We start from the raw sequence: 15,743 nt of genomic DNA, 5'->3' as shown, positions 1-15,743 counted from the left end.
AAGGCGAGATAGGCACCTACCCTGCATATTTGAATTGATTGGTTGAACTTTTTTAGTCTCACTTTTTTTTTTTTTGGATTGCACGTCAGAGAACTGGGAGCCGCAGGAGACGGCTGAAAGAGCTGCATGCGGCTCCGGAGCCGTGGGTTGCAGACCTGTGGCCTAGTTCATTCAACTCATATAGAAAGGGGTTGGGCTCCACAACTCAGCTTCATAACCCGCAATCTTCTCAGTCTCTTTTTAATCTGGTCAAGCATGTTGCATGGCTGAGTAAGGGCATTCAGTGGCATCGTCCTAATTATCTCAGTGGACTGGATGACCACATAGGGCTGGGGCTTGGTGGGGAGAACCCTTTGTACAGAAGACATCATATACTTCGCCTTGTTTCAGCCAGCATGGAGTACTGCAGCCATCGCATCTTCCCAATGGAGGAAAGAAGAGATGTGATGTCTCAACCAAGAGAAATGGTCCTGGTTCTTCTCACCTCTGGGAAAGCAATAGGTGATTCTGGAATTGGTAACCTCCCGCTTTCTTCATTTGGGCCAGTGCTCTGGAACCCAATCAGCAAAGCAGGAGAGAGAGTCTGTGGAACGGGCTTCATTACAGACTTCATGGAATGGAACTCCCCATACCCAGAACACATAAAGCTGTGCTTGTTGTTGTTGTTGTTAATTGCGAAGTCATGTCTGACCCATCGTGACCCCATGGACAACATTCGTCCAGGCCTTCCTGTCCTCTACCATCTTCTGGAGACCATTTAAGCTCACGCCTACTGCTTCAGTGACTCCATCCAGCCACCTCATTCTCTGTCGTCCCTTTCTTCTCTTGCCCTCAACCTTTCCCAGCATGAGGCTCTTCTCCAGTGAGTCCTTCCTTCTCATTTGGTGGCCAAAGTGTTTGAGTTTCAACTGTGCTAGATGGATAAATAATAATAATCTAGCTGTGCTAGATGTATAAATAGTCATAATAATCTCCATCTTAATAAATAATAAATAATAATAATCTTAAAAAATGGTGCCGCCAATAGTAGCAAACCCAAATGGTAGTGATCTGCTTTCCCTTTACAGCAGGGCTCTTCAAACTTGGCAACTTTAAGACTCGTGGACTTCAACATCCAGAATTCCTCAGCCAGCCATGGAATTCTGGGCATTGAAATCCACAAATCTTAAAAAGTTGCCAAGTTTGGAGATCCCTGCTTTACGGGGATTATTTCTGTGTCTGTGTGTAAAGGACAGCATGGTTCTTGAAAACCTGACTCAGTAGATGAAGCTATTGGGGTATATTAGGAGGCCCATCCAGCAGCAGTAGCTCTCACATATTCTGATGTCAACATACGGTAACAATATGTGCTTGATGACCTTATCATGCCCATGCTGCAATTACAGGCAAGCATGTGAGTCACAGTTTTGCATGATGAGCTAAGCAAGCATGTGGGTTTTTGGACACCATGCTCCCAGTCTTAGCCTATGCAATGTGATCAGTCTCTTCAGCTTCAATGACCTCATGAACCTAAGAGACAAAGAATGGTTTCTTCTCCTTTGGATGTCAACATCATACCTGCACATCATCCGAGGAAGGAATATAGGTGGCTCTTTTGTAAGTATCCGTGACATTGCGCAGGATCTCCACTGAGAAGAGCAGGTCCCCACTGTAATAGCTGTGGCGGGCAAGAAGCTCCAGCAGGCTACGGACCACTTGAGACATGCCCTCACCTGCCAGCATGCGCTGGCCCTTAGCCAGGTGCTCACGGAGCTTAAGGATGAGAGGGAAAGGGAGAGAAAGGGAACAAGGTCAGATCATGGATTACAACCAAAGAGATTTTGCTCTTCAGGCCCAACACATGAAAAAAAAATCATTGCAAGCATCCTGGGACTTCTACTTGTTCCTCAGATATAATGATGAAGATCTGAGTGATTTCTGCTGGGGTAATCAGGACTTTTGCTCCTTCTGTAGCAACTGATTCGGCACCAACTGATTAGCAACAGATGCTCTTTCTCCTCAACTTTGAGAAGAGGCCCTTCCACAGAAGCTCATAAAGAGAACCGAATTCCAGCGGGAGCTGAGCCTCATGTCCTGAAAGTTGTTTGGTTTGATTTGGGTCCTTGCACCATTTAGGACAAAGAGCCAGACTTGACTTCTCCATACCAAAACCTCAAATCTCTATGAATACCTTCATTGGCCAGGGGGTTAAACTTTTCAAGATCATAGAGAAGAGATTCTAGGAAAGCTTAAGCAACCCTTCTTAAATTCTAGCCACAAATTATGGAGAGAAAATCCAAGGAAATAACTCAGCAGAAACAGAGAAACACAAGGTTTCTGGATCTCTTCCATTTTCTCCCTAAGGCAAGAAGATCTTTATTTTTCTCCCTACTTCTTAAGACCTGAATTAGTAAGATTGTCCAGGTAAACAACTGTTGGCAACTCAGCTAAGGAGCACAGCTTCCATGCTCAGCCAGATTAACACAAACCTCAATTTTCCCCTTGCGAGAATTTACTGAGGAATCAACGCACATAGGATTATCCTGCTCAGCCAATATTAATTTGATGAAATGATTCCTAACACCGTTTCCTTCGTCTTTATTGCAGAATATGTGTAGGTATTCTTATTTTCTGTCAGAGCTTGAAGGAGAGCCAGTAAAATGTATCGAGAGGTACTGGACTAGTGAGCAGGGGGGCCCCAGGTGCAAGTCTTCCCTCATCTATGGAACTTCCAGGGCGACTTTCAACAAGTGTCTCTCTTTCAACCCAGCCTCCCTCACAGGGTTGTTGTGGGGAGAAATGGAAGGAGGAAGTACTACATACACTGTTTTGATTCTAAATGAAAGGGCAGGCTATAAGCTTAACAAAAGTCAATCTCAAAACCAGGGACTGATTGAACTAGGCTTTAGGTGAGGATTTGAAAGAGGGGGACAAACCTGATCCTCCACCTGTTTTCAAAGGTTGGCCTGTGGCTGTGGGTGAGAGTGTGCATGAAAGGCAGAGGACCAATGTGGAATTTTGAAGGAAATTGAGGGAAGTGGTAATTTTCTCTGCTCAGGGAATTCTGGTCTTGAACATCTGTGGAAGAGTCAACTTGTGCCTGGAATTAGCAAGTATTTTTTTTCCTCCCTCCTGGGATCCGGGATTTTGGTACTATCTGGAGAGGAGGCTTAAACACCGCCCCGCCTTCACTATAAAGTTGGTTTTATATAAAAAGTGAACCGAAAGCAAGCACATTTATGGGTGTGTAGAGAAAGCAGTTAAGCTAGGAAGATGGCAGAGAGAAGAGAGTGGCCAAGAAGACAGCAGAGAAACCTCCAACCCAACATCAGACATCTCAGCAGGCTTCGGTCATCTTCAGGCAGCAAGAGAAAAAATTAATCTCATATTTGAGGGGCTGTCATACAGAAGCGAGGGGGGGGTTCGGCCTATTCTCCAAAGCACCAGAGGTTCAGGACAAGAGGTAATGGATGGAAGCTCATCAAAGAGAGATCCAACCCAGAACTAAGGAGAAATTTCCTGCCAGTGAGAACAATTAACCAGTGGAACTGCTTGCCTCCAGAAGCTGTGGGTGGTACATCACTGGATGTTTTCAAGAAGAGACTGGACAGCCATTTGCCTGGAGTGGTACAGGGGTCTTCTGTTTCAGGAGGGGGTTTGACTAGAAGTCCTCCAAGGTCCCTTCCAAGTCTTATTATTTGGTATTCTGTCAAGTCTCAGAGCTGCTGCAAGACCATAGAGAGGCAGAAGCGAGTGACGGGGAAGGAAGAGAGTCCAACTGGGGTCTGGAAACCCACAAAAGCCTGAATGCCCAGTCAAACCCGCTGCATGCAGCACCCCAGGGCTCTAAAAACTAGCTTGTGGGGGGGTGCAATCCAGAGTCGCAGGGCAGGGAGGGGGCTCTTTCCCAGACAGCAAAGAGAGACAGAAACTTGGAATCCCTGGAATGCAGAAAGGGAGGGAAGGGGGACCCTCCCTGGCAATTCACAGGAGACCATAGTTATGCAGATAAATGCTTTGCTCCTGCCAGATTTCTGTCTATAGGCAAACACAATAAAGAAAGTAGTCAGAAGTAACTCTTCTTCGCGCCCATCCTGGTTCCTTGGACCTGACACAGCTCCAAAAATAGAGGACTATGAGTGATGGAGGGGGGGGGAAGAAAAGGCTACCTATAAAGGAGTGGAAAGGGGTTTCGTGTGCAAAGGGACCGAGATTGGCTACAAGAGCTGAAGACGATTCCATGGGGGGAAAAAAAACATTTAAAAAGCAGAGAAAGAGTTAAGATAACGAATGGAACTGCTACATGCCTGGGAATAGGAACACTGAAATAGAACACAGGCAAAGAGATTTAGAGATTAAATATGAATAGAAATAGCTGTAAATTGATAGCAATAGGAAGCTACATAGAATAGCCTCTCTTCCTCCTCCATCCCTCAGCTCTGAGTGGTTTTACAGCTCCAGGACTTGATGGATTTTCTCTCGCTGCCTGAAGGCTACAGATAGTCCTCCACTTATGGACGGTCACTTAGTGGCTGTTCAAAGTCACAATTGCCCAAGATTTGAAGTTCTGACATCTGCCCCCTCCCAACAGACATGTGACTGCAGTTTACAATGTTTTTTTTGCCAGAAACCAGCATTTACTTCTTGTTTCTGGCAAAAAAATAAAAAAAAAAAAACAACAACAAAACACGCCCATAGTGAATAATGGATTCATTTAACAACTATGGTGTTTGCTTCATGACCACGGTGTTCACTTAATGACCATGATATGGTTAGCAACCATGCTGTTTGCTTTGCAGCCAACAAGAAAAAGGTCATAAAATCAGGCAAAATAATGTTATGACCATCACTATTTATGACCAAAATTGTGGGTTCAATTATGGTCATAAGTCAAAGATGATCAGTGTGGCTGAGGGAAGTTCTTGCCTTTGAGTTGGAGATTTCTCTTTCCAGAGACTCTGCAGTCTTCCTGGCTTAATTTCTTTTTGACATACGAACATATGTGCTTACTTTCAGTTCTCTTTTAATATAACAACAACAAGAAGAAGAAGAGCAACAAAAAAACACCCCTCTTTCCAATATAGCAGCGTGGCTGTTTTAACCCTCCTTTCGAGGTAGCCCCAAAACTCTGGATCCCAGGAGGGGAAAAATTCTTTGCTCATTCCAGGTTGTAAGTTCACATCTTGACTCAGTTCACAATGGACATTCGACACTGCTGCAAAAGAGAAGAACAGCTGGATGTTGCATATTTGATGCATCTGGCCCACAGTTCTGTTCCTCCTCAAGCCCTTCTCTGAAGCAGACAGGAGGGTGGGTCAGGTGGTGCACAAGAGGGGATTTCCAAGTTGCCTTGCCAAAATTTGCACCTACTGAAAGATGTAAATATCGGTACTCGTGGGAAATGCAGCGGGCGAAGCTGGGCAGGCTCCAGTAAGCCACACCATGGTTGTTGAGCAGGCACTGTCGGCTGGCAGATCCTAAAACAAGAAGCAAGTCATTGGTTAGTGCCCATCACTCAAAGAGGCCGGCACATCCAGCCCCACCGAATTCAGAGGGCTTTGAAGGGTTATCACCTAATGGGTTATTACCTCCCCTGCAATCCAGATGTCAAAGAATTAAGAAACACTCACTCCCAGCAGGGAGGTGGGGGAGATCAGAAATGCCAAGACAACAGCCACAACTTCATATGGAACCCACCATCTTGACTTCTTCTGTACCCCTTGGGGACACCTTTGACCCCTGCAGGTATTTGGTGGGCATTTAGGAAGAAGGCTTAGCAACAGACCAAAGCCGTTTGATGTCCCTCAGTTTTAAATTGGGCACATTCTTTTGCTTTTACAGCAGATAGATTTACCATGCCGTCCTCTGCCTGAATTGCCTTACAAAAGGATTTCCGGTCACAAATAACAAAATAAAACACACTATTGCATTAGATTTTCAACCCAAACGTCTTGGAAGTGAATGGAAGAAATGCCACTGAGACAATCTAAATTCCTTGGGCCTGATGACCCAACGCATAAGCATTTTATTTGGGGGAAAAAAGGGGTTTTTAACTTCAAGTATAGAATAAGGAATGGTGGAAATGAGAATCTAACCCAACAGCTTTCGAATCCCCGGCCACTTCCAGCTTCTGTGCTAAAATGGCTGTTGCCTTTCCAAATCATTGTCCCCACTCTGGCACGCTACTGTGTCAGGAACAGTATCAAAAATAACTTTCCAACTTTGCTTTCTTAAAGTGTTTATTATTTATTATGTTCATGGCTCTGGAGAGTGTGAGTGTTTGAAAACGAGCAGATTGTGACCTCGGCGGTATTTTCAGTGGAAGGAGAGTCAGATGGGGAAGCCAACCTCAAGTGAGAGAGAAGGCCTCCCAGTACAATCTCATTACAGGTAGTCCTCAGTTTATGGCCACAGCTGAGCACAAGATTTAAGTGAGTTTTACCCCCCCGTTTTATGACCTTTCTGGTCACAATTGTTAAGCGAATCACTGCAGTTGTTACGTTAGTGACATGGTTGTTAAGTGGATCAGGCTTCCCCATTGACTTTGCTTGTCAGAAGGTGGCATGACCCCAGGACACTAACAGTCGTCATAAATATGAGTCAACTGCCAAGTATCTTAATTTTGATCACATGACCATGGGGATGCTGCAAGAGCAGTAAGTGTGGTCATCAGGCACATTTTTCATTGCCATTGTAACTTTGAATGGTCACTAAATGAACTGCTGTAAGCTGGGGACTACCTGTATTTCATATCACATTTATTTTTATTTTATTTATTAAATTTATTGCTCCACCATCTTACTGCAGGGCAGACCGAGGTTCCTCATTTGTAGTACTGTCTCCAAACATTTGATTACGCCCTGTTTTTTCCCCCTCTTAGACAATAGAAACATGAAGCATGAATATTTCTGTTTCTTTATTTAACAAATTTATAAAGTTTGATATGAGGAAAACTCCAGGCAGCAAATGGACATAAAACATAACCAAACTATGTTTGGTTTGATTCATATGAAATTGGGTCAAGGCCTCTTCAAGTTTCATTATCAACATTTCACGCACATAAAAACAGCTTAATCTAAGTTCTATCCATGTTCCCAGTACAACGCTTAGAGGAACAGCCAGGTTTTCATAGTCATCTGAAAGGTTAATTGTGGGTACCAGGGGCTGTTCTATAAGACAAGTAATGTCACAGAGAAGATACACCTTCATGCTTGCTGATGTGGTGCTATGGAAACTCCAGATAGAGGGGGGGATTCCACAACACCACAAGGGGAGATGTTGCAACAAGAGGGGGAGAGAGGTTCGTTAGCTTAGAGTTGCTCCATGGGAAGAAGCCACAGAGGCCAGACTCCTGAAGCCTGTTCCCAACAGAATCCCAGAGTTAGTCTGGCGAGATTCTTGCAAAGAGGAGAGCAACAATGAAGACTCTACTTTGACCTTCTCATGGAGACATGCTGGATCCTTGTGACTGACGGGGTGCCTGGCAGAAACCATCAGGGGTGGGAGGTCCTGTAAGTAACCTGGCCCCATTCTATGTAGGGTGTTACAAGAGGACAAGCAGAACCTCAAATTGTACCCACGTCCAGTACTGTTCTCCCCACTTCATAATGAATCAGGATAGTATTGAAGGATTTCGCTTCTTCCAGTTCTACTAAGACATGCCGCGTTTCATCATGGGACAAAGCAATCATGTTTGCAAAATGGTCTTTAAAGAAGGCTTGTGAATTCTCCAAATTCAGAATAAGAAGTTTGAAAGCGGTTGTTTCCCCCCCCCCCGCCCCCGGGAGAAGATGCACATTATGGGGGATCAATTTTTTTTTAAATTCAGTAAATTTTGGTGATGGATGGAAGGCAAGGCACTATCCGCAATGTGTGAAAGTATGAAGTGTTAAACCAAGGTAATGAGAAATGCTCTCCAGATAAATAAAAGGTAGTACTACATCCACGTTTGGGGCTTATTTATGCAGGGAATCTGGATTTCAATTGTATAATTCATCTAAATCCAAACAGATTTTTACTAAGATGTATTTGAATTTACTACAACGAGCAATTTTATTCAATCTATATTATGTTGATTAGGGTTTTTGCTAGTCATTTTTAGCTTAGGTTTAATAGTGATTTTTAGTCTGTTAAAATGATTTATGTGGTATATTTAATTATTCACAATGTTAATGATATTTAAGACCTCCCTGACATTTTAAAGTCCCCAGTTCATTTATCTGTATTATATTGTTTTACTTTTTTATATTTCCTCTTGTATATGTAATTTTCTTTGAAGTACTCAATAAAGGAAACAAATTCTGATGTTGCACTGCCTGGTTCACCTGGTGTGCCAGTTGCGGCCCTATGTGGACCGAGATGCACAGTGACCCATGCGCTTGTGACCTCCCGGCTAGACTACTGCAATGCTCTCTACATGGGGCTGCCCTTGAGGACCACTCGGAGGCTTCAGCTGGTGCAGAATGCAGCCGCACGAGTTGTGATGGGAGTCTCCCGATACTCCCATGTAACACCTCTTCTCCGCGAGCTGCATTGGCTTCCAGTTGCCCTCCGGGTGAGATTGATGACCTATAAAGCCCTAAATGGCATGGGCCCGGATTATCTGAGGGAGCACCTGCTGCCAGCGTCAATTTCCCATCGTCCTGTGCGCTCCCACAGGGAGGGCCTCCTCAGGGTACCACCGGTCAAGGATTGCCAACGGGCGATCCCCAGGGGGAGGGCGTTCTCTGTGGGCGTGCCTACCCTATGGAATCAACTGCCAACGGAACTCCGGACTGCCCCCGACCTTCGTTCATTTCGCCGGGACCTAAAAACCTGGCTCTTTGAGCTATCTGGCCTGGACTGAGGGGTTTTAATGGTTTTAAATTGTGATTTTGACTTTTTGGGGCTATACTTAATTTAATTTTATTTTAATTTTATATTGTATTGTTTTTAAATTCTGCCCTGTAAACCGCCCTGAGTCCATCGGGGAATAGGGCAGTATATAAACCGAATAAATAATAATAATAATAATAATAATAATAATAATAATAATAATAATAATAATAATAACAATAACAATAACAATAACAATAACAATAACAATAACAATAACAATAACAATAACAATAACAATAATAATAATAATAATAATAATAATAATAATAATAACTCCCATCTAACCCAGTCACCTTGGCACCAACGGTCCAACAGATCCAGAGGCCAGAAGCTTGGTTGCTATTAATGTCAACTAAAATAGTCCTCTGTTTTCAGAGTGAAATCCAGATTGGAAAAGATTTGTCATTCATAAATCTACCTCTCCTTTTTCAGTTGTCCTCTCTGGTGTTTTAGGCTCCAGTTTGGGGAACCTACATTGTCAATCTCTATCCAGGTATCTACCTACCTGTAGCATTGGATGGGCATTTGTTGTAGACTGTTTCACCAGCTGAAGCTTTCTTCCAAGTCATCAGGGCAATGGACTCATCCCTACACATCTCATGAAAGGCTGGGAGGAGACAAGAGGGAACAGGTGTGGCAGCAGAACAAATACAGTCACATAGCAAAGTTAGTCCAAAGATACGATGGTGGGGAAAAGGAGAACAGACACAGCAGAGGTGATGGTCTATCACCAAATTAAGGATGTGCAGATGAATTATCTCATTTTTTCCCCCTACCGATTCTCATATCATTGGAGGGAGCAAAATATGCCTTTAAATTTATTCCAAAGGCAAGAGATTTAAAATATATCCCCGAGGATGAAGCTGTGTAAGGTACCTGGGAAAGATCTTGGGCGACAGGAGGACAGGATGCAGACTAAGCAACAGTCAGGTAAGAGACAGCTGAACCCACAGAATAAAAGTGGGTGGGGCAATTGTCTCAGAAGAGACCCTCCCTAGCTTCTTGGACTATCAGGGCGAGGTGGGAGAGATGTATTTTCAGGCTTGCAAGATTGTGTTGATGTAATCTTACGATAAAGATAAAGCTAAAACTTCTGGATCTGCCTCTTATCTGAAGTACCTCACAAGATTGACGACCTGTGTCAACTTGCCCCTATGAGATGACAAAATGGCCACAGACACTAATGAATGCCCACTCACGCATATCGTAGGAGGAAAGCTGTGTTAGCATAAGATTGCGGGGGGAGGAGGGAATAGGAGTCTCATAGCATCTGTTCAGATTTTAATAAAAATTAAAGTAGAACAGGTGCTACCAGACACCTCCTGATTTCAGTCCTTCATTGGACGGTCATCTTTCAATCCTGCACAATTTGCAATTTCTGTTCCTCGGACATTTAAGATGTATGGACTTCAACTCCCAGAATACCCCAGCGAGCATGGCTGGCTGGGGAATTCTGTGAGATGAAATCCACACATCTTCAATTTGCCAAGGTTAGGAAACCCCGCATTAAACTGAATTCAAACCAGTAGAACGCCATGTGGGACAACTCTTCTGCCCATCCCTCTCAAGGAGGGCTGGCATGCTATGTTCTGAATACCTGGACATTTTTTCTCATTGCAGGTCTTCACTTCTTCCCCACTGCCCTCACAGGGGTAGTCTTGTGTCCCTGTCCCTTGGCACATCCGGAAACGTTTCTGCCAGCCAGCGTCACAAGTCTTGGAGCAGAGATTCCATTCACTCCATGGACCCCATTTGCTCGCAACTGCAGTCGAGGGAGTGGAAGGTGGAGAGGATTAGCAGCTTCTCAATCCCTTGGCACACACTCTGTTCTCCTTTCTTATCCACACATTTATTTATGTAGCAAATGGCATCTACATAACATACATCACAAATAATACACATTATATATACAATGCACATATAGGTTTAAGTAGAGCATCAGCAAGTCTGTGTGTGTGTGTGTGTGTAATGTATAGACATTACAATATACAGGATAAAATATTAAGGTAAAACCATGATAAAAACCATGACCCCTGGTGGCGCAGTGGTTAGAATGCAGTACTGCAGGCTACTTCTGCACTTTGGCAGTTCGATCCTGACTGGCTCAAGGTTAACTCAGCTTCCATCCTTCCAAGGTCAGTAAAAAACGAGGATCCAGATTATTGGGGGCAATATGCTGGCTCTGTAAAACACTTAGAGAGGGCTGTAAAGCACTGTGAAGCATTATATGGGTCTTATTGCTGTTGCTAAATATGGCACCATAAAGTCACAGTAGGTTAGATGCTATAATTCAATAACTAAGGAATCTAACATCTGCTTCTGGTGTGGCTGTGATGAGACTATCCCAGGTGCCCTGAAATTTCCCGAGGAGAGATTCTCAAATTATATGTGCACCACAGTCACACTGCAGACTTACGGCCATTGCTCACTTAAAGAGCTTTGACCTAGTTCTGGCATGGCCTGTCCTGATTCTATTCAGGTGGCTCCATATATTTGGGGGCAGCTGCATTTCTCAAAGTGATTTTGTTGAATCTGCATGATCTGATTGGTTATAGCTATTAAAGCTCACCCACTTTAATTGCCATTCTTCGTCTAGATCCGTGGTGGCAAACTTATGGCACGTGTGCCACAGGTGGCATGCAGAGCCCTCTCTGTGGGCACGCATGCTGTCGGCCCAGTCCTAGCCCTTCAGCTGGGTTTTATAAAACCTTTTCGCTTTAGGTCTCCGCTGTGTGCAAAAAAAAAGGTTAATCAATCAATCAATTTCAACTTCTTGCTGGAAAAAAAAAGACCTCGCAAAGTTGGAAGTGATTGATTGAACTTTTTAGTCCCATCCAGTCTGCAGTTATCATCGCAGCCACACCCACCTAATTGGCCACACCCACCCGTTTGGCCACACCCACACAATTGGCCACGCACACCCGGCACTCAACGATACATAAGTGGGTTTTGGGTTGCAGTTTGGGCACTTGGTCTCTAAAAGGTTCGCCATCACTGGTCTAGATCATAAGATGGTGGTAAGTTACCCCAAACCAGTTCCCTAGATTTCAGCTTGGTGTGAAGTAGAGATTATTCACACATGTGCAGACATATTCTCCTAATTTGCTTTCCTCTTAGCTGGAGGACCAGCTAGAAAGGCTAGGAAGACAGAAGGACACCTTTGGGATCAGAGGGCTGGCTGATAATTGCTTTAATTAAATATACCACAAAAGATTAAATCCGTTTATCAATAATTCAAATCTCATTTAAACTACAGGGGTCTCTCTTCTCACCTGCGGTTCTGATCAGAAGGGGTAACTCAACAAATGGAATTCATTTCCCATCCCTCAGGTGGTATTCTGTTTTCCTGGATGCACCTTTATCAGACCCAGAGAATCTTGAAGTACAGGGCAATTGCCAAAAAAAAAAAAACGCAACAACAAGAAATTCTAGAATACAATTGCCCATGAACTTTTGGCAATTTGTCAAGACAAGAGTTGGGCTTGGGTCTCTCACATAGGCAAATACTATACTCTCCCCAATTTCCTTATGGCAGTGGACCACTTTTTTGTCTGATTTTGTTTTGGAACTATAGATCATCCCTCATGTCCTGGTACATGAAGAATGTATCAAAATTAATCTTCTTTGGAGGAAGATGATCCATGGCCAGAGTTCTTCTAGATGACACAACTGGAAGTGTCCTGACCCTGAAGAAAGGTCATTGGTTTCCTTCACTGGGTGTCACCCTTTTGAGATTGACCGGTTCAAGAAACAGACACCATAGAGATGCCACTCTATTATTGTAGCTTCTCTGTGTAGGCAACCATGGATTAACCGTTAAGCAGAATAAGGTTGTGGGTAGGACACCAAGGGACTGGAGGGGGAAAGGAACCACTAGTTCCTCTTAACTGGTGTGGAAGCTCATCAGAGAGAGAAAGCCAACCTAGAAATAAAGAGACAGTGAGAACAATTAATCAGTGGAACAGCTTGCCTCCCAGAACTGTGGATGCTCCATCACTGAAGGTTTTACAGTATTTGGACAACCATTAATCCAGGAGGGTATAAATATTCCTTCCTTGGACAGGGGGTTGGACTAGAAGACCTCCAAGGTCCCTATGATTCTGTGAACTTTCACTTTCACTACCATACTCAACTTTAGTTTTCATTACTGAATGAGTCTTAATGTCTTGTCAGCTAGGCTATGGAAGGGATGACAGGCACCAGAGTTGGGCTGGGCATAGGGTATAGATATGAAAAACATCTACATACCATTCAAGAGATACAATCAAAAAGCTAAAAAGGAAACAAAAAGACAAAAATAACCTCCCCCCCATCAGCTATCAGCACCCTGATAAACAGAGATTAACACCGAGATTAACACTGGAACAACAATCAAGCAGCAACAATCAAGGAACTACCAATTTAGACATACAAGCTAACAATAAACAACCTCTAATCAAGGAATCGCCACGTCCATTCCCACCAACACTGATAGGGCAAGTCACCTGTATATATAGAGCAAACCCCACTCCCTTCTAGCACTGATGATGCTACCTGGTTGGGTAATGAAACATCTGCAAGAATACAATCAAGCTCAGAGAGCACCAAGGACCCCACATCAGTTGGCCTTAATCTGACTCTGGTTATAGGGTAGGATAATGGAATCATGAAATCTTTTACTACACAAAGTCAAGGCCAGGCTAATCTGAATTTCTTTCACCCATCTGTGAAGTTACTTCTCTATCATCTTTTTTATGCCTTTAAGGTCAACTCCAAATTCCTTCATTCCAGGAATGATGGACTGATGTGTTTCTGTGGCAGTTGACTGTGGTCTCTTTGCCTACCGATAAGGCAATATCGCAAGCAGCTGTTCAGTTATCTTTTCGCATCAGGAACAATCCAAGGGGCATCTAATGCAAAAATACAATGGCTTGCTTCCATTCCAAGGGAGAATGCTTAGAAGCGGCTCAGTTTAATGCCGAGAATCATTCAGATACACAAGAGGAAACATCCTTCATGGGTAGATACTTTGTGTGCAAAGGAGCTTTTGTTAATTAAATTTATTATGACGCACCACTATCTTTTTCTCGGCAAAAATTTGCAAAGGACTGCTCCACTCTTCCCTTACCTGATCTCTTCACATTTTGCTCGACTGAAACATTACATGTTCCAGCCAGGAAATTATATTTTTTAATGCTCCCTAATAAGTGTTCAACAAAAGTCATCATGCAAAAATGATAACACACCGGGGAGAAAGCCCGTGCTTTCCTGTCTTCTTTTTGGAGCGCTAGCTTTAAAAATGCAGGGGGGTCTTGCCGTGATATCATCTCCTTCATGCCCCTATTGCTATAAACGTCTAGGTCTAGGAGAGCAAGGGGCAGCTTACTCAGAAGAGGAGCTACAATTGCTTTTGTAATTATGCAGCATAAGATACCAAAGAAAGTTGGGGGGAATCTCTTTTTTATGGGGTTTGAATTTTTAAAGTGGTCGAGAGTATTGACTCTCGGCAAATGTACAGGTGCTCATTTCAGTCCTTAACTAGACCACTCAAAATGCAAAATCCTTGAGCTTTTGGCAGCAGCATGGCTGTGAATGGATGTTGGGGCTGGGAACAGCCTATGGTTGGCATCAGGGTCTTCAGCAGCTACTTAAAACTTTTTTATTCCAAGCAGGATTTCCTGGGGAACATTTAGCAAGATTTATTGAGAAGAACTAGATGGAGTTACAAGAATTCCAGCAACTGAACCATTTCCCATTTAGAATCAATCTATCTCCAGGTAGGTTGTAAAGACTCTTTGATTTTCTTTCAAACAGTCTCCTGATGATCCAGCAATAATAGAACAGAGTTGGAGTTGGAAGGAACTTTGGAGGTCTTCTACTCCAACCGCCTGCTCAGACAGGAAACCCTATACAATTTCAGACCAATGGTTGTCCAGTCTCTTCTTAAAAACCTCCAGCGTTGGAGCAGTCATAACTTCTGGAGGCAGGTCGTTCCACTGATTATTCTTTCTCACTGTCAGGAAATTTCTCTTTGTAGAAAGGTGGGTCTCTTCCATGATCATTGGGAATTTGGCTGGTTTCATAACAGGTGCTTCAGTCCACAGCAGTCTGGAAACCATCTTCTAGAGCAGACATGTCAAACACAAGGCCCGGGGGCCAGATCCGGCCCACAAAGTGGTTTCATGTGGCCCGCGAAGCCATCCTGGAAACAGTGAGGGAACGGCCCCCACTGCCTTGGCCCTGGCCCAGAGACCCTCCTTCTGCCAGAGACCCTCAGATCTGTCCCATTCCTGCCCAGGCCCCCATAGGCACCCTAAATGCGAACGATGTAGAGCTGGCCATGCCCACCCAGTAGGCCATACGCACTTTAGCCACGACCACCCAGTAGGCCACACCCACCCAGGCCACACCCACCTGGCCCCCTGAGGGCAACCGCAATGCTGATGTGGCCCTCCATGAAATTGAGTTTGACACCCCTGTTCTAGAGAATCTAAGAAATAACTGTTTTTGCTGAAGGTATAATGAGTCCCGATTCCTTTTGATTCTGAACTTCTTGGTCCTGGAAATAGTTTAGCTTAAGTGGTCCTTGGGAAATTCCCATTGCTCAACCTCCTGCTTCACAAAACTTTTAACCAGATGCAAAGTCCTCCCATAGGAAAATCTGTCAACCATTATCATCATCATTGTCTCCTGGGCTCAAAATCATAAATAGCTGCAATTTTGATCCGGCAACTAGTCCTTTTCACGCTGGTGCAATGAGGCATAGGATCTCCCAGTGCAAAATGTTCAGTTTTGTCCTCTCAAGAAAAAGTAGCCTTCCTCAGCATTTAAATGGTAAAGGTTTCCCTTGCCAGTTATGTCTGACTCTAAGGGGCAGTGCTCATCTCCGTTTCCTAGTCGAGTGGGAC

General features: G+C 43.9%; 1 protein-coding gene across 1 annotated transcript in view; it reads right to left on the bottom strand.

The window, feature by feature from the left end:
- Positions 1-15,743, bottom strand: part of ADGRB2 (adhesion G protein-coupled receptor B2) — a gene marked incomplete at both ends in the record, with an annotated part of 197,112 nt that overhangs the window by 85,122 nt on the left and 96,247 nt on the right. The window contains 4 exon segments of the mRNA XM_083370077.1: positions 1,558-1,752; positions 5,350-5,456; positions 9,362-9,463; positions 10,454-10,618. Coding sequence (XP_083226203.1) covers positions 1,558-1,752; positions 5,350-5,456; positions 9,362-9,463; positions 10,454-10,618 — 569 coding nt within the window.

The sequence above is a fragment of the Vipera ursinii genome (assembly GCF_947247035.1).
Source record: "Vipera ursinii genome assembly, chromosome: 9".
In the NCBI taxonomy this organism is placed as follows: domain Eukaryota; kingdom Metazoa; phylum Chordata; class Lepidosauria; order Squamata; family Viperidae; genus Vipera; species Vipera ursinii.
The sequence above is the reverse complement of the archived record's forward strand: the minus strand, read 5'-3'. Positions and strand labels throughout refer to the sequence as shown.